This window comes from Atractosteus spatula, chromosome 13 (assembly GCF_055471065.1).
Source record: "Atractosteus spatula isolate fAtrSpa1 chromosome 13, fAtrSpa1.hap1, whole genome shotgun sequence".
In the NCBI taxonomy this organism is placed as follows: Eukaryota; Metazoa; Chordata; class Actinopteri; order Semionotiformes; family Lepisosteidae; genus Atractosteus; species Atractosteus spatula.
Window position 1 is genome coordinate 27,551,384 of NC_142718.1, and position 20,164 is coordinate 27,571,547.

Sequence of the window (20,164 nt, forward strand, 5' to 3'; positions counted from 1 at the left end):
GGGTTTTTCTTTATTTAAACTGGACTTTTGGGGGGAGTGTTGTTTACTTCACTATTTAAAATGTGGGGACGTGGCTCAGTGAAGCAATATGTGACAGAACACAAATGTTTCTATGGTTACCTTTTAAGCCGGGAGCCAAAAAAGCAGTGCACAGCAACACAGAAACCACACACAAAGCAGTCAAAAAATCCTAGCGTTCACCAGATGCGACAGCGGAAGAATATTTTCTCAGACTCTCACTTTGAAATTCCAGTGGCTATTTCCACAGAGCAGATTGACCCTCACAGGCTTTGTACTGTACGTTGTACTCTGACAGGTCTAATCACATTGTTTAGTGCGGCTTGCTGTAGTCGGTACAATGTGGAGAAGGCCAAAATTCATCTCTGTAGCAAAAAATCTTAAGGACCACTGCAGAAGAGGGATAACCTAATCTTTTGGATTTATATGACACTTATATTCATTTTTTTTTATTAAATGTGAAGCAGTTCTACTGTTTTCAAGACTAAAATGTTTTTCAAAAAGTACATTTAAACTACAAGCATAATCAGTTCGTTCATTGTCTTACCAATGAGACATTCTTTTCTTCATATTAAAATTCCTGCAGCTTTTTATAACATTTACAGGGCACACTAAGCCGCTACCCAGACAACAGGTCCACCCACAGATAATTTACAACCTGTAGTGCATGTACAGTACGCATTTCAACCACAAGTAAATGGGCTCTTTAAACTCAAATGTGTTGACAAGTGCTGATGAGTGTTAACAGAGATGTTTGTTTCTCCTCTTACCTGATGTTTTACAAGTTTAAGTAGATCATCATAACTTAGTGGAATTCAAAAACATGGGAGCTGAGTCAGATATTACCAACCATTTATCTCATCTCTGACAGAATATTGGAAAAGTAGAATCCAACAGGATTTTGCATGTCTTACAGTTTTCTTTCATCTAATCTGATTATTTAGAAACGACTGAAGAACTCAAGTCTCAACAAAGGAAGAATAATTTCTTTGGGCTGACTCTCTGCAATAAGTAACTGTATTCTATAAACAGAAATGACAAAGGCAAGGCTGTTGTTATTTTAAGAAGCTCAATTAACCAATTTGAGAAACGAAATCAATAAAAATGAAAGGAACGGAAACGAAGCCTCACCTCAAGAATCAGCCAAAGCTGGCCTCCTGAGAGATCATCCACCTTGTAGAACATCCCATAAAACTTGACAACATTGGGATGATTGGAGAGGGACCGCAGGATGTTATATTCTGCTTCAATCTCCTCATCAACATCCTTTCATAACGGGGGGGGAAAAACAGCCAATTAAAAGATACAGCACAGAGCATCTCTAGAGTAGTCGTAACAACAATAACAGAGCCAGGGACTAACCCACAAGAACTCAGACGCAAGTGATGCAATCATGAAGAAACAGCTGCCGTTTCTGTTTCTAAGAAGAGAAACAATGAAATGTCTCCATCGCTTAGTGTTGCTGCTTTTGAGTAAATTAATCTTTGTTTTAAGAGAAACTGAATTGTGTCGTTAAGCTGAACGAATACATTTGTGAACTACAAGCGTCAAGCAAAGTCCAAAATAAAGCATTTTCATGTGCCTGAAAGGACTCCATATCCAACAACCAAAAGACTGATTACATATATATTTAAGATTCCATTTTTACCGTTACCCAATCAGCACTGTCAGCATGACTGTCACAAGAGAGATGAACACAGGCTCTGCATCTTCATAAACACAAGTGTGGCTGAGAGAGAGCAGCAGGGGAGCTCAGGTCATTGACGAGGGATTGCAACCCCGACAACAATCTCAGACTAGATTTCATGAAACACAACGTGGAGACACTGCGGTGCTCTGAATCGGCCCAGGCTGTTTAGCAGCTGGCTCTGCACAACACAAATGAAGAGAAAAAGCACAGAAAAGAGAGAGGAAAATTCTGCTCACCTAAAGCAGAGTGTGAAAAGAGGGAAAGTAAAAAAAAGACACTAGTCTTTTCCATTAATTCTACCATTGTTATGCTTTTCTCCTCAACAAAAATAAAATTATAGCACTGGAAAATGATCAGCTGAAGAAAGGAGCTTTTGGGTCACCCCAAAGAGACAGAAGACTCGGGACGTGGTGAATCCAAAGACGGTCACAAAGAAAAACACAAGATCACGTTTTCTACATTTGATCTCTGTTCAAACAATGATTTTAAGGAGCGTCATTGTACTTGAATAAATGATGAGGCTCCAACAGATGCTTGCAGTCAACTAATTATTAAATACCTATAATCATGTTATCTTTTAGGACACGGTTCTAGTGCTCACGAAGGATCAAAATAACAGAAAACAAGTGTAGGTAAACCAGATTTTTAAACATTCCACCACTTTAATACTTAAAAACAAGAGAGTGGAACTGACAATTTCTCACCTATATCCAAGGCTGCCCATTTCATACCTATGCTTACGGTTTGAGCTTTGCTTACTTTTCAACCCAGAGATATTTAAGGTTTTTACCTCATGCAATGCTTATACAGTAAGTGTGACAGAAATTTCCCTCACGGGATCAATAAAGTATCTATCTAGAACCTTAAAATCAGGACTGCACCTTCTCCAGCCCCCTTCTGGCATATTCTCCAAACCCATCCTTTTAGTCTGCACATTCTGCACATATCCTGTACCTCCCGTCCGTCACTTGTAACAGATGAACTGTTATCACCATTTGACACACCCCACTACACAAGATCGGATGACAAGGATCTCTTGTTGAGCTCTTTGTTCGAGCTCACTGTTACAGACATGCCTGACGACTTATCTGTTACCTTGATCTTCTGTGACCGCCTTCATTACCAGCTGTGATTACCAAATGCATCTTACCACATTTTCGTCATTGTGTGCCATATTGTTTTTGGTTTATATTGTAAACAAAATGTGTCACATCATCATTTATAATAGCCTTATGCCATACAGAATTCTGACTTTAAAATAGTCCATTATACTGTATAGCAATGCATCCATGTTTGAAATCAAATTGATCTCTACCAATGATAGACTTACATGTATAGGATCCAAAATCTTTACAGCAGCTTGGCTCCCATCCTTTTTATTGTTGACTTTGTAGACTTTCCCATAAGTTCCTTTTCCAATGGTCTCCACGATCTCCCAGTCATCCGAGGGATCTGCCAGAGACTCCAGGCCAATCATGCTAGACTTGTACGGAAACACTCCATACAGTGACTTCCTAAACAAAGTAAAGATCAGCCAGAAAAAAAACGACACTGAAGCCAGGTCTCTTAATGCAGCACACACAAATTTGACTGCAGGCAGTTTCAAATCTGTAGACACTCCAGGACAAGGGCACCTCTGTATTATTACTTTGTCGGGTTTCTAGTATATCAAAGGGACAGATTCACTGTGATTCCAATATCTGTGCCATGATTCCACCTCCACCTTACATTGGTGAAGGTCTTTCCACTCTGAATTTCCTACTTGTAATAGTCTGTTCCAATTGCTCAGTAATGGTTTTCATATTATGAGGATATTCAAAAGAACATAAGAAAAGTCACGAGTAGAGGCTGATTGGCCCATCTGGCCCCTTTGGCTGGACAGTTGGTTCCATACTCCCACAACCCTTTGGGTAAAGTAAAGAATCAATTTTGGTCTTCCTGTGCTGACCAGTTATTATTCATAAAGCAATACAAAGGCTTAGGACAACTTCTGAAAACTGGCAAAGAACACCAATCAATTAGGCGTCACCCTCATATCACAGTACTTTTTGTATTAGACCTAGGTGATACAGTGTTTTTCCTTTTTTGATATCATTCCCAGTAAGACAAATATTGTACAGAAAAACTGCCGTGTTAAACGACATTCCATCAGATGTGTTTAAAATACAAAATCTGCTTAATTTCATGAGCTCTTGAATAAAAATGAAAATGAAAATTTGAATGATGAATGATCCACGTATTGGAAGGAACAGCTGTAGAGAATAAGGGAAATGTTATTTGCCTCATTTCAGAAAAAAAAAAGAAATGGCTTAAGTAATAATAAAAAACTAAGTCCATAAAATAATGTCGCCTCAGGTCACTTCTCGAATGCCAATTCGAGAAATGGCATTTGGAGAAGCAGATACAGTCTTAAAGCTATCCTTAGGGAAAAATCAATACCTGAATGCCAGAATCCCCCTTCCTAATTTATGCACTTTATCATAGCGAAGAAAGTAATCATAAAACCAAGACAAAGTGCTCGTTCAGCTCGGTTGCCCTATTATCTTTGTCAAGGGAGACGCCTAACAGGTTTATGATCACAGAAGACTGAACTCTGTTAAGGACAAAAAACAAATAACTGGTACTTACATTTAGACTTTCTGTGACCTAGAGTTCCTCAGCTGTTGGACTGTTTATTCAGAAATTATATTTTAAAGCACGGAAGGTAAACAATGTGCCTGATCATTGTTCATAGTCTAGAGCCCCTTTTCTTTTCCCCCGCAACTTACTGTACAGAGACATGGCCTGTCCTGGCATTACATTAGAGTCCAGGCCTCCTGTCACTGGCTGCTAAGAGTGCTGCAATCTGTTGAATGGGAATCGGATTTACAAAAGATTAACGTGACACTAACTGCCTCTTAATCCTCTCACATAAACCTTTGCAATTTTTACCGCTGGAGTTTTTCAGGACCCAATCAAATGGTTTTATAGTATTTCAAAGTAATAGACACATTTGCTTTTACCACACATCAGAGCATGCCCATGTCACTACAGAAAGATGCATGATCTTAGTCAATATATCCAAAGTAACAGGGGGGGAGACATAAGAGTGAGTGAAACAAACACACCTATTTGTATGAATATAAAACTATATTCATACCCAGAGAACAATTAACCTCTTCCAAAAACATTTTCCAAGATGTATTTTAAACATTCTGTGACCAGTTGCATTTCATTTGTCACATTATGGAGCTATATTACATACACAACATATGAAAGAATATATGTGACTCTGGAGGGATGTGACTTAGCTCAGGCTAATGTGAAACAATCAATATTAATGCCATCAATGATATTTAGACTGTAAAAGCACACTTCACCTCTTTCAGATGATATTGATAGATTTATGGATTAGCTACCTTGTTGCCTGACTCATTGGTTGACATTTTAGTTTGTGTCCAGGAATATTATAAAAGCTACAGGACACACAAGGTAACTTATGCCATTTCAAATGTACACCTTCATTCAAGAACAATATAATCACAAAAAGGACACCAATTAGAAGGGGAGTAATTCACTTTCAACTTATTTCTAAAGGTAGAAATACCAGTATAAATTCTCGTAATGTCAGACAAATTAAACCCACAGCAGTAAGAGCAGACTTAATCTATCACTTTTAACACTGTAGGGAATGGGAACACATTATAGATATTCTGCCCTCAAAAATAAGTATATTGTTAGGTCTGTGGGATGAGAAGATTAAGAGGAGAAAGCCATTGAAGATTTAAAGCCAATTTAAAAGACTTTCCACTTTTTTTATTAGTTTGAAGAAAGGGGGCACTACAGGTTTTACTTTTTGTCCATGCGGTTGAATTAAATAAATAAGAGAATACAGTTCATTTTGAAGTGTCGTGGAGACTGCTAGCAGAGGCATTGTCATTCAATGGAAAAAAAAAATGCATGTACAATATTATTGTGGGGATTTCAATGCAGACAATCTGGTGGGTGTCATCTTGATATGTTCTGGTCCTGCTTTCTCCTGCATAGAGGCATAGAACGTGGCTTGGGTAATGATAAACACATTCGACTTGCAGACACCAGAGACATTCGACATTCAAATAGAATACAGCACAGGCACAGAAATACAAAACAAGCACTCAGCTATCTGATTTACAGTGCTGCTAATGCTTATTAAAATGAGTTCATTAAGCCATTTTCTATTGTTGCATTTTCACCCTGGCATGATAAAAGAAACCAAAAACGTCAACATCTTCCTCAGGGGATTTACATTTTAAAAAGATGATAATACTCTTCTTTGATTGTTGTCAAAAAACATAACATGTTGCTAAGCACAGAACACTACACAGGATATGAATTTTCCCCAATGGAAGCCGTTATCGAGTCAGATGAAATTTTCTTGCATTCACTTTAGAAGAACCAATGCTTAGATTTGTAATTTTACTCGGCTAACCATCACCTAAAGAATCACATCACCAGCATGTAGTACAGCTGTCTGTCTGCTCTGAACAGCAGCTCCTGCTATGTTGCAATCCTAAGGATCTCTAGCCTCCATCCGATGGACTGTAATGTAAGTGCTGGTCTGTAGCATCTCCTCAGCACCTTTCATTATCAAGTTCCCATTCTGGGAAAGATCAGCAATTTTAATACTGAGCATAGAGGCTCCTAAAAAATTCAGTGCACGTGTCTCCCACCATCACACTACTAACTGTATGTGCTTTACAATAGCCTTTCACTGGAATGCACTAGAGAATTTGTAATATTATTATTATTAATAAAATCTTTCCAAATCTAAAGAGGCTAATTTAAATAACAGCATACACTACATACATGATGCAGTTTTGACACAGACGAGTTATTTTCAGCATCCACATTTAAGTGGTCTTTCCTTTAATATGCAGATGTCATTCTTGCTTTAGACAATGTTTTGTAGTCTCAGCACACAAACACCAAGATTCCTAAATACAGGTACCATCCATTAGTCTCTATCCCAAGCATAAGGACACAAACCAGATACAAAAGCATAGGGCAGAAACAGACGTAGTCTGCAGTCAGCAGCCAATTGCAGGACATGCACACAAACTCAAGCACACAGGGACAGTTTGGAGACACGCATTCACTGAGCCAGCATGCCTTTGGCAGATGGGAGGAAACTAGAGCACCCTGAGAAATCCTACATGAACACAAAGTGAACATACACCCACCACAACAGAGGTGCCCCAGTTCACAATTTAACCAAGGAACAAAACCTTGTGGGACATCAGAGGTAACTGCCATGCCACTGTGCTGCAAACACAGGTATCATATCATGTAAAAAAAAACTCAAAAGCTTACAATCACGAGTATGATTAGAAAAGTAACTCATCGTTAGAGCTGTTCAATTCACGTTGGTAATAACAGCTCTGCCTTACATTCGACAAAACATTCCGAAAAGAGTTCTTCAGTCATATAGAGGTTGTAAATAATGAAGCAGAAATAGTAATACAATAGAAATAGACTAGAAGAAATATGGAACAGAACAGGCCTGTTTTGGGCATTACGAAATCTACATGGAACCATGGACTAGTTCACCTTTTACCTTGAACCATTACCAATATTTTTAAACTTGATTTCTTAATACTTTAGAATAAAAATTAAACCCCTCAAATTAAAATAAATCTTTCAAAGTATTATTCTACTGTTTTTTCCAACACTTGTAAGAACATACACTGAAAAAAAGTAATTTTTTTTTTCACCAGTAAGCTGAATTCACAAGTCCCCTTAAATTCACTTACTGTACATCAGGCAGTGTACAGACATTCATTTTAGAATATTTACAGTGACAAAAGGTTATGTGAAATAATAGTGATCAGGTTGTAGGGCTTAAATTTTGTTTAATCATATACTATATGTACTTCAGCATTGAAATTATTGCCTGGAAATATAACACAAAAATCTCACCTAAATTAGAGTATGCTGAATTTATTATCCGTGAACAGTTTAAGAAACAAACATACCTGCTTTGCCAGAGAGCTCTCTCTTGAATCCTGAGTTGTTTCTGTAGTAACAGTTGTCCCTTCCCAAATAATGTTAATCAGCTTTAATAAATTTTTAATTCTGTTGCAATCTGTAATCTGATCTACTTTAAAATATTTAGGTGCCAAATGTATCCAGGCATGATGGAGTCCTGGATGAATATCAGAGATGAGATGCTCCTTGGATTACACGCAGGTAGCCAGGGAATGGGAAACAGCAAGGGGTCATATGACCTACAGGATGTATAGGTCAAACAATCGTCATGTAAACAACCGTAGCCCGTAACCCTCAAAATCCAAAATGAATACTTTTTTTATATTATAACTTGCTAACTAGATACATTTCAATGCTACCTGTTACTTTTTCCCCCCATGGACTAGTGAAACAATCCATCATGGGTAAGGTTTACAGCAATCCCTGTCATACTAATAACCTGAGTGAAAACCACTTTTAAGAAGATGTGACAGGATGTTATGTTCCAGCAGTTCCAATATTGTGATTAAAAAAATATTTGTATCTCCAGAGGTTAATACACATTCGCTTTCAATACATTGTACTAAAGCAACATTTATACAGTAATGTGTTCAGGGAAAGGAAAATGTAATCTGCTGATATTGGATACTGGTATTTATTTTAACACTCTTATACTTATATACTGTAGCACTTGCTGCAATTAACAAAACAACTACTGCAATTACTTGCACACTAATTCAATGTAGTTTAAAAAGCAGTATACAACTACTGGCTGAACAGCTTTGCAACCAGAATGCATTCTCGATAGGAAGGGTAATTTGATGGAAAGAACTAATTTAATGAGCGCAAGTGAGGTTCTTGTAGCATAATCTGATCGTCAGGTTTTCAATGAGAAAACTCCTCCTCCTGCCTTTCTCCCTCACTCACCACAGGTGACAGATTGCTCTAATTCCCTTAATCTCTAAAGCGCACCCAGGCCTTTTGTTTTGCAACATTCTGTTAGCAATTATTCAATTTTTTTAATAACAAATCAAATGCAAAACAAAAACACAAAATCCCCTGCAATCATCTTTTCATAAGAGCACCTGGTATGACCCGAGAATTCTTGTTTAAGAAAAGAGGATAAAGAAAACCAAGCCCAGCTCCAAAAATCATCCACAGGAGATTTCGAAAATGAATAAGTAGGGACTCGCAGTGCAGGGTGGACAGACTTCACACAACAAACTAGAGATAAGTTTCATTTCCTAACATCTAGAAGGGGTCATGTGCACTTTATTAATAAATAGGTGAATAAACAGAATGCCTGGAAGATGAATTGAAATTGTCCCAGAGAGTGTCACAGGAAATTTCTTCATATATAACATTGAAAACTCTATTCCAACAGTGGTTTTGGATTGTATGTGAACTCTAACAGAAAAAAAAACTAACGGAGAAAGCCAGTCCCTGTGTTTTGCCCCCTAAGATTACTTTATACGCTGCTTGTGAAGACAATCTTGTCCCCCCATGGACATACATGTACACATTGCAGAATAGTATCAAATAAAAAAAGAAAGAAGAGCCAGGTAACTTGTACTGAGATTTCAAGTCCTGGAATGAATGACAACCATTCTTATTGTACATTGTGTACATTCTTATTTAAACAATAGATGTACGCTAGAATACATATGCCTTTGTTCCTGAAATGAGTAAAAAAGAAAGGAAAATTAACTGCTTTGATGGTTATGAGTTCTGCATACCCTGAGATTTCTTGATCCTTTCTACTAAATGGTAAGTTGTAATGAAATAATTACAGGACCAAACAGCAGTCTACACTATCTAGGGGGAGACCTTTGTATACCTTAAAATGTAAAGTATATGGAAAGTCCAAACTGTCCTTAAGTGGACCCAAAAGTCAATGATCAATTAAACAAAAGAGTAGAGAGTGAAAATTACTCCTCATCCCCGCCAGGTGTTCCAAACCAACAAGTAAATGAAAGGTGGGGTTCTCATACCAAGTAATTACTCAAACACTCCCATAATGACATTGACAAGGTGTGCCTCAAATACAGAATAGACAGATAAAATAAAGACCTGTCATGTTTCTTAAGATATGAGCAGTTTAATTTGTGTCACTCTGCGATCAAAAACTTTATTACATGACTATTATGAATAATAAGGGGCAAGACAATTTAAACCTAAGTATTTACTAGTAGTGTTTCAAAGTCTATTGAATGTCAAAAGAAATGTGCCATACTGACAAGAAAGAAGTCCTTTTTTCATTTAGTCTTATTTTGAGGGTCAATAAAAAGAGCATTTTAGAAATCATTCTTTACAACTGAGTAGATTATTTCTCTAATACTCTAATTTTACTTATCTGGCAAGTCAGTTGAGAATTAATTTTCAGTTACTTTCAGTTACCACTTATACAGCAGAGCATATACAGTATGGGAGCAATATGAAATAGTACAGGCAGTGAATAAGACTTGGAAAAAAGAAAGGAATTGGCTTCACTATTCTGTTCTCCTCCCCACTGATAGCTGATGTGTGGTGAGCGTTCTGGCGCACTATGGCTGCCGTCGCATCATCCAGGTGGATACTGCACATTGGTGGTGGTGGAGGGGATCCCCATTACCTGTAAAGCACTTTGAGTGGAGTGTCCAGAAAAGCGCTATATAAGTGTAAACTATTATTATTATTATTATTATTATTATTATTATTATTATTATTATTATTATATTGAAAGCAATTAATTCCACATGGGGTTGTCTCCCTTGAGATTTAAGCATCTAACTTCCCAACATCCTAGGGGTCATTGCTGGGGTGCATTTGGTAGGAGTTTCAGTGACCAAGATGGCTGAACTTGTTTATGTTTCACAAGCAACAGTGTCTAAGGTGAGGTCAGCATGGAACTGAGGAAAAGACATCAGCAAAGGGCAACAGAGCATACTCTAGGATCATGATATACAGTACCTGTATTAATTCAAAATACAAGGCAAAACAAGTGATCTGCAGTTCACTTATTTTTAACCTAGGGTGTAAGCAGCAACATTGATCAAAAGCTGGTCTGCCAAGAACTCCACAGAGCCAGATACCATACTTGGGTCACAGTGCACAAACCACTCAAACGTTTTGTGGTGCAGACAGCATAGGCAACGGACTATTGAGAAGTAGAGAAATGCAATACAATCAGATAAATCATCCTTCACCATGTCCTTGACAAAATCAAGGGCTCATATCGTACTAAACTAAAACGAACTCTACAGGCCTGGTGGTTCTGTAATATTGTGAGGTGCATTTTCCTGGCATAGTTTTGATGCACTCATTCTCTTTGTCAGCACAGTCAATGCTCACCACTGCTTTAGGGAACTGAGATAGCTTATTGCCAGGGTATCTTCCAGGAGGACGATGCTTCCATCTGCAGAGCACCTGTGGTCATCCATTGATTGGATGAGCATGACATAAACGTTATGTCAAGATCTTCTTAGTTACCAGATCTGAACCCAACTGAACATTTATACTATATTCTGGAACAATTGTGAGTTTTCCCCATCTCCTTCAACCAGACCTGAGCTAAATCGACTTTCTCGTGGAAGGGTGAATTCCAGAATTCCAGAGGCTGGGAGACTCTATACCACAACACATACAGGCTGTACAGGCTGCAAGTAGTGACCCAACATGCTATTAACTGACTCACATTGGCAATTTCATTTTTTATCCACTACCTGGACTTTGGTTCAAGGGACAGCAGTACCCCACTTAGTATTTGGGCCCTCACGCCATCCAATCCAGAATCCATTGCCTCATCCATTACTCTACGCTCCTGGATTTCACATCTCCTCTCCTGTCACTTGCCCTAGCCCGTGCCTGCAGTGAAATGTCTGCATTTCGATTTTGGTTTTCTTAAAATAGAGGACAATTGGCTTCTGAGCAATGCTTCAGTGGAGTTCTAATCCTGTCGTCTTTAAATTGCCCATAACAATGCTGTGTCTTCCGAGACGAAAAAGGAAAAAAAAAGTCCGGCCACCCGCGCGCACGATGTTATTAGCGGTGTCCTGTGGGAGAGGCAGGCAAACAGCCTGTGCACAGTCACACGCAGGTGAGACACTGGGCAGCATCCGCACAAGGAGTCTCGCTGGAGGCCTCCATTTTTCTTGAAGATATCGGTCACCTTCCATTAAAAGATAAGAAAGTGTTTGTCTAAAATAGTATAAAATAAACTAATAATTCTTAAGGTCCTGAAGGGCTTCATAATTCATGTAGAATGCAGAACGTCATAAAGAAATATAACAATTTCCTATAAAACTTCCATTTCCACGGTGAACATTCAGCTGTTTACATCCATTTTCTTATACAGTAATTAAGGCAATTCCTTTCTTAAACATACTTGCAGATTGCACAATTACTGATCATACAGTTGATAACTAATGACATTACAGCCTAGAAACATTAACTTCTGTCCATCCATCCAATATATCTGTTAGTTTATTTATTAGCAACACTGTTTCACAGTTATAACTCTAAATGCTTTAAATTAACTAAATTAACTGCATTTCTTTCCAGTTTCCAACTAATGGCCTTTTTAGAGTCAATCAATACAGGCCACTTACAGGACAATGCATTACACATTGAACACTCAGAGCACAAAGATTATCCCTGAACAATTGCCCAATCCACAGATTATCCGCATTTTAAGAAATTTCATTCGTAATTAGAAGGGAAATTTACTTTATGTGTATGTCTCACGAACACAATAAACTTGTCCAAGAAATCTTTTCCTTTTTAAAAAAACAGCAGTCCACACCGAGACAGGCCAGTGACAACTCAGTGTCATGAAAGCTCTATACAAATCCTTCGATTCTCCATTAACCCAGAAAGCTTGAAATCAGACTATTTAGTGTACTGGAATAAGAATAACCCAGCACATTTAGCCTCTTTGGTAGTGAGAAGGTAATCGATCCAAGCATCTCATCCAGGAATTTCTTGAAAGAAGCAAGAGTATCGGCTTCAACAACATGGCTGCCTGCCATACTCCCACAAACTGGATAAAGAAGTGCCTCCTGTTCTCAGTTTCAAATGCACTTCCACAGAGTTTCCACTTGTGCCCCATTGGTTCAGGGTTCACTGATCACAGAATCCACAGTGGCAGAAAATGTTCATCTGATATTTGACTGGGTCTTCTAAACAGGAGCATCTGTCATACAAGGCAATTCAGTCATTTCACACATAACTTCCAATGTAATCTTGCAGGAAATAAGAAAGACCAACATGTTCTCGGTTTTCTGACAAAACCAGAAAACTGAGGGAGCTGTAACCCAAGCAAGTGAACGCCTGGAGGCACAGTTCAGGTTATCCCATTATAAATTGGGCCAGTATTAGCAGGACGAGACCATGGAGAAGTGTGTAAGGAAGAGTTCAATAGCAATTTTTCCCCACTTTAAAAGTGCAGCTCTCCGATCACAAAGAAGAACAAAGAAAAAGCATTGATACAACACACCAAAATGCAAAGCACCTTCTATTAATAGGATCTATTAATATTAATTGGATTATATTAAGCACACAAATAAAAATATTGGCGACTTTCATGAACAAAAGAATTAATTGAATGTTTCTTAAAACACTGTTAAGATGGAATCTAGTGGAAAAAAAGTACATTAATTCTTGTTAAGAATTGGCAACAATGGTCACTGATGTGTCACATTAAGAAATGATAAGAGTGCAATGCAGATTAAAACAGGAAGACAATTCCTCAGTCAGTTTTGAATAATGAGCCCATTTTCATACAATTAACCACAGGCCCAGCAAAAGAGAATGAGGATGACAATCAATCCTACAATCTACCCTCTGCTTCACAAGAAATGTTAACATCTTACAAGTTTTATAACTAGACTCTTTAATTTCCTTAATTTTTAGTTCTGGAAGTGACCATAAAATGCAACAGTATTTGACAAAGGAAAGTGGTCCTATACATTCTCACCAGTATGAAAATTTCCAATGCAATGAGAGTTTGTGATGAGAAAGTTCATGAAAGGGACAGAGATGGAGAGAAAAGAGATCCTCTCAGAGACTGATGAAATATTTACACCCATGTGTCATCTTAAAAAGACAGTATATGAAAAGACGAACATTAGAACCTACTGTATATGTACAAATAGAGCTTAGTCAAGTTGTATCACTGGCTGAATTCCACAAGCAGATAAAAATCCATTTAATTGACATCATCTTTTATGCCAGAGACTGCTTATAATGATATCTGAATATTTCAAAGGGCCAACTTAGACTGTCAGATAAATAAGGGAACCAAGTCTTTCTATGACAACAGGAAATATGATTCTGAGCCTCTGTTACTCAGTATCTAGGATGGACATTTTTAAGAAGCATCTAACATTATAGTAACTGTCTTCAGAATAAATAAAGTGTTATGCACAACAGTATCTACTGTGTTGCCCATGTGTTGCCTGCTGAGAAATAATAATAAAGTATCAAGTTCACGAATATGTTGCAGTTCTCTCTAGTGCATTTTTGATTTGAGAACATTTCACGTGCATTTATTATAGGGCATGTGCTTTCTATTCCCTCTGTTACAACTGTTATATTTGGACTATACTGTGTAATATGTCACCTTATATCTTTATCTCATAAATAAGACTATAAGAACAAAATGAATCTTTAAAATGAGAACCAGTCACTACAAGATTAGACTGATTAATGTTACCTTTTCCCAGTTCAGAGATTTTGATCAAATGATAAAAGCTTAAAAAGTAAAACAATTTCTGGGTAAGTTTTGTAGTTATTTTAAAGTATTTTCAGTTATCCAAGTCGAGATCTTAAATATTATTTTTAAGATAACTATTTGACTAAGTATTTTCCTTTCATGCCTGTTGGGTTTAATGCATATACATTTTAATCTGCAGGCTTGATGTCATTCCAATTTAAAAAAAAACATCAATAATTTTGGAATATTCCAACTTTGTGATCCCAAAAGTTTGGTCAGGTGAGTCCTCCTGTACATTGACAATCTATGCTGTATATTCCGATTACATTTCTTTTATCGGTGCAAAATTAACTTCTAAGACATTTTTATGTCCCTCACATTTTACATTCTGAAACTGCAAGCAGGTAGTATATAAAAACAGTCCCTTAAGACTTGCAATCTAATGATAAGAACCCAGATCCCATCTCGTTTTATGAATCCAGTCTCGACATATGGTCAAGACACCGGCACTTCCACAAAGGGGACACTCCATTCTAATGTCCCTGCATTCTTTGCTATGCAAAGAACCTCTCACTGTGGCACAGCTGTGACTACCAACCAGTTCACCAAGTGCCCTTTCAAAGACAAGATGCATTGAGACATTTTTTGCTGATTATTAGATTATTTCAAACACAATAGTGAAATCTGAATACGAATGTCAGATCAGCAAAGAGAAAGTGATGCGAGGCTCTTTGAAATGTACAGTAATAATCGGTGTTCATTTATTGTATTTACACAGCCCACATCTGGAAATAACAGTTCAGGAATTACTTTAAAACAGACATACAAGCCTTCAACCATATTTCATAAAGAGCAACTTGCAGTCTTTCACTTCGAGTCTCTTATAATGTGATATATACATCTTATATGTATATATTTTCCCCACTGCATATAAGAATATACATTTGTGAAGATCACATTATAAAGATTCGAAGGATCTCTCTCGTCTCTCACCAGATCCTCCCATGAAGCTGGAAAAGCTCTTTTGCCTTGAGGGGAGTTTCCTCAGTGACTCTGTTTCCCCTGAGCATTGAGAGAAAAAAAACAACAACCTCCTTGATTAGGCATTTGGTATCCTTCTCAAACAGCAATGCCTTTTTTAGTTACCCTCCCATACCTCATAATTCAGTTCATTTTACAATGAGTTTTGACGACACATCAATACGTGTGAGAACTATAGGTTGTCTGGGTTTCATTAAAGCACCAGAACATGAAGAAGTTGTTAAACCTGTTTGCTTAAAACAATAATAAGCTGCTATAGATCATTAATATCAGATTTGGAATGAAAGCCTTCAGATAAACAGGTCCACCAGAAAAAGAATAATAATAAGATAAGAACTGAACACCCTTTTCTTTTTCTTAAATTCTTCTTTAATTTTCTTAAGAGATAAATGTCTATTTGGAGCATGACATTATATGCAGCATTAAAGATTAGCCTTACCATTCCGGTGTGCATTTTTGACCAGCTGTGCTTTTCAAACATTTAATTGCCTTACACATGTGCACTGCATAGTAACATTCACGACTTTCAGTTTGCCTCAGCTAAAAGAATGATGTAGTTTACCATACACATGTAGAGTCAGACAATCTGTGGCCCAATTTTTAGAAGTGGTCACTTTATACTAGACTTCCCATTCAATGTTTGTATATATGAAATTCTCTCAATACCATTCACAAATAAACAAGTCCAATTCAACACGCTAAAATAAGCGAATAACCTAAATATCACATTTGTCTCTGCGCATTTGAAGTAGGAGCACACATCCTAAACGAATTCAAACAAAAATTCTTCCTTGATTAAGAAAATAGGGTCAGATGCACTAAAAAAATCAAAACAGTTGGGCACAGGTATTAAAATAAGCACTTACCGGTGAGTGGCTACCACTTTTACAGGAGGGAATGGCTATTTGGTTATATGAACCAAATGGTTCATAATGGTTATATGAAAGTGGTAACACTGACCAAACTTAATAACACGGACTTAGTTATTTTAAGTCCATTGCCTTTTCCACCAAATGTACCTACAGATCCCAATTAAAAGTTAACTTCATTATAAATGCAAGCTTTTTATTAATCGGATAAATAAATTGAAGCAATCTAAAGTGAATTTAGTTTTTTTCCGGGATTTCTGTGACAGCAAAAAAAAACAGGACAAAAATAATTAACTTGGTGTAGCTGGATACTGGAAGTGTGTAGTACTACTTCACCTTAATACATTGCAAGATGATCTTACCTTTTAGTCCCTGAATTCTCATTTGTGTTCTCTGCAAATTAACAAGAAATTTATTATTGATCACCGCAGCAGAGCAATTTCGTTATTTTTTCAAGATGCTGGTTTACAATAAACGCCACTTCACCCGCATTCATGAAGACAATACCAACACTTGACAACTGTTATATTGCTCTTTTTATTATTTCTAAATTAAAAAAAACGAAACTTCGTCTGTATTTAATGCACGATCTCGCATCGCATAACACAGCGACACCTTAAGCAATCTTTATTTCCGCAGAACAAGCTCGCAAGCGGACTGAATAGATTGCAATTGCCACTAGTTAGCTACAGGTGAAAAGCACAGTTTGGAAGTAAATTAGCAACAATGACTTTTAAAAAATGAAATAGTTCTAATGTTAAACAAATGAAATGAAAACTCACCCACAACAGTCTTAACGTTATCAGAAGCTTACCTTCCATTTCTCTCGTTCGCAACAATCAGAACAGATTTTCTTGGCTTCTAGCGCACCTTACAGTTTCCGACACGGATTTAATTATTAACTAGAACTTGATAAGGACTTGCTTGTACAGAGGCAATGAAAGGGAGTAGCTTTAGCCATGCACAATGTTACAGCCTAAGTTTTCTGGAACAGTAGAAATATTTGAAGAGATAACGGTTAGTGCTGTCTCAGTGGATTTGATGGTAGAACAATTGAAAAAAAAATCACTCGCATTTGGTGTATACAGTGCATGTTGGATTAAAGCACAAAAAAAGGAAAGCAGCATAAATTTGAATATAAAACCCCGGTACATAAATAAAAACAAAGCAATGATGTCTTGATAATTTCAGAATATTATCGTGCTCCCTATACAGTAAGTGCTAAAAATAACGAGTAAACTAAACTGGAAGCAAGGGCATTTAACAGTTTAGAGCTCTTTTCTTCTTTTTTTTTGTACAAACTGGAAGTGTCTTAGAAATCATACTAATTAGTTGTGATGTGCTGCAAATAGAGCATTTTGTCCAGGCCACTGCGTTGGAAAACCTTTTTTGTCTTGCCGAGCCCAGTGTTGTTTACTTTGCTGCACAAATATATTCACTGTAAAATGTAGTTGGTTTGTTACTCTTTCTAGGGGTTGCAGCAGAACTACAGGTCACTCGAAATGTGTAAAAGGTTCTGCTTTGTTTTTGCAGCTTAAACAAGCACACCACGACAAAATGAGAACTGTTAAATTGGGGGGTAAATTGTACTAACCATTGATTAAGGAAATTTATTTTTTCCTATGCATAGATTCAGTGCTTATATGCTAAAATCTATCACTCTACTTAAAATATAGCATATAGAGTTTGGTTGCTGGTTAGATGTTTCCGGCATCATTTTGATTAACTGATCAGTCATTACATTACTGACTGGGAGGCACTTGAGTGACTTTTCTTGTTGGTAAGAGAGTTCACTTGGATTGAAGTTGTGAGGTGTTTTAACCTGTTGAATGTTAAGCCTGATGCAAATCAAGAAAGAAAAACACAGGAAGTAAACAATATCCCACACACTTGACTACTTGTCTTCTGGGGTGTTCACAGTCAGCAAGATCTTACAGTCAATGATACAGTAGGTCAGACTCTAGGAGGCCATAATGTTACCATGACGCCTCACCCAGATCTGGGCAGGAGTGTGTAGTTGCTCCAGAACTCCACTTGTAGTGGACCTGACCTGAATGCACAAGTCTACACTGATCAAGGACCTCACCTGCTGCTGTCTGTGTAGGTTCACCCTGACACCAAAACTTTACAGGCAGAACACCGCATGTTCTCATTCTACTTGTGTAACAGATAAGAATGTCACAGTTATTCCACAGACTTGCCATTGAACATTGCTCATTGAACATTTGTGGGCTGAGCTGCTGCACTGTTTGGAGACCAGTGAACAGATACAAGCTTGTCCAGGTTCTATCAGAAGTGTCTGTGCTCTATAAGTACTTCATATATGTTTCCAGTAACTCTAAATCTCTGACCATTTCTCAGAAAGCTGTAACTCTGAACTAGACTGTCCCATTCACCTTTATTATATTGAATAGTACTGTACCATTCATAGTTGAAGCAAAAATCAGTAGCATTAGTACTGTACCTGTATGCCAAGGTGCTAAGAACCTGTCAAGACTTCTGGAATGAATTTGTGTTGATAGCATAAATAGGTATTAATGAGACTATATTTTCAATACTAAGCTACATAATAACACTTTTATTTCAATTTTAGTTCAATTTTTATCAGTTAGCTCAGATAATTTGTGACTGTAGTTATCAATATTAAAAATATTTCAGTATTGTGTGATATGCAGTTGAAGTTGCCTTTCTGAGAAAAATATTTCATTTTCATTTAAGAAAATGTGTGTTTCACATTAAACAAGCGACTCGATAAAGATAAATCATTAGACACAACTGGTACTGTAACCTTCAGTCTGTTTTTCTAGGAGCTTGTACTGTAGATCCAGTGTCATGTAGAGATTGAGAACAGCTTTCTTGGCTTTCTCTCAACACAAGTTTCAATTACTGCGATCCATCTAAATCTGTCTGGCTCTGAAAACCCCTTTCAGTTCATCAACTATGTTTTGTATATAGGGAGTAAATTACATTTTCTACAGACCTGAAAAAAAACTTGCATAAAATAGTACAGGCAAACTTGCCTTACGACTGCTCCCTTTAAAATCTCTGTTTTCTTATAAATTTGAAATAATAGTCAATAGAATAAAACTAATAATATCACTTCAGTTACTGTCTACCATTAATTAATAGTAAATTTATGAAACACACGTTTCCACCCCACTTAATATCATTTTAAACCGACTTTTTGTCTATTCAATAAATCTGTGAGCTCTTTTCTAAATGAAATGCTACTAACATATTCCTGATGCTATTTTTTTAATACTTCTAGATCTTTTGGATTTTGTTACTACATTACCACATTTTGTAACAAGCAAAAACCTAGTGGAATAAGACAGCTTGATTGTGTTAATAATTTGGTCAAGACCAAGTTCTTTTTAAATTGTTTTTCTTGACACTACTGTAAATTACTAACTATATTTTCCTCATGAAATTGTTTCTTAGGGTATGATAAAACATTTAGGGTTATGGTAAATTTTTCTCATTTACAGTAACTGCTGTAGGGTTGTAATGTTTGAATGCAAGCATAAAGAAAAATTATTTACGGGCATAAGACTCTATTATAATACTGAAAATTAATAACCAGAGAAAGGATCACTTGCATTCGTGTGATTCTATAGTCTTCTGTCTTCACATTTATAACTTGTTGATAACATCCAGGCATATTGCTTCAATGAGCTAATTATGGTTTATCACTTATCTATGGAAACATTCTCCGGCAAAGCTTTCAGTGAGTGGAATCGACAATTTAAAGATAATATGCAACCTTTCAAATATTTAACTCACGTGCTCTTTCTTATTACTAAACATTTCCAGCAGAGTTTCATTGATTGTAATATGAATTGTAGGCTCTGTGATGTGCTCTTATTTATG

General features: G+C 36.9%; 1 protein-coding gene across 1 annotated transcript in view; it reads right to left on the reverse strand.

Annotated features, from left to right (window-relative positions):
- Positions 1–17,115, reverse strand: part of myo3b (myosin IIIB) — a 122,859-nt gene extending 105,744 nt beyond the window's left edge. The window contains exons 1-5 of the mRNA XM_088929993.1: positions 17,109–17,115; positions 16,657–16,687; positions 15,378–15,446; positions 3,039–3,222; positions 1,150–1,284 (exon numbers count right to left, since the gene is read on the reverse strand). Coding sequence (XP_088786119.1) covers positions 1,150–1,284; positions 3,039–3,222; positions 15,378–15,446; positions 16,657–16,687; positions 17,109–17,115 — 426 coding nt within the window. The remainder of the gene's footprint in view (positions 1–1,149; positions 1,285–3,038; positions 3,223–15,377; positions 15,447–16,656; positions 16,688–17,108) is intronic.
- Positions 17,116–20,164: the final 3,049 nt, after the last annotated feature.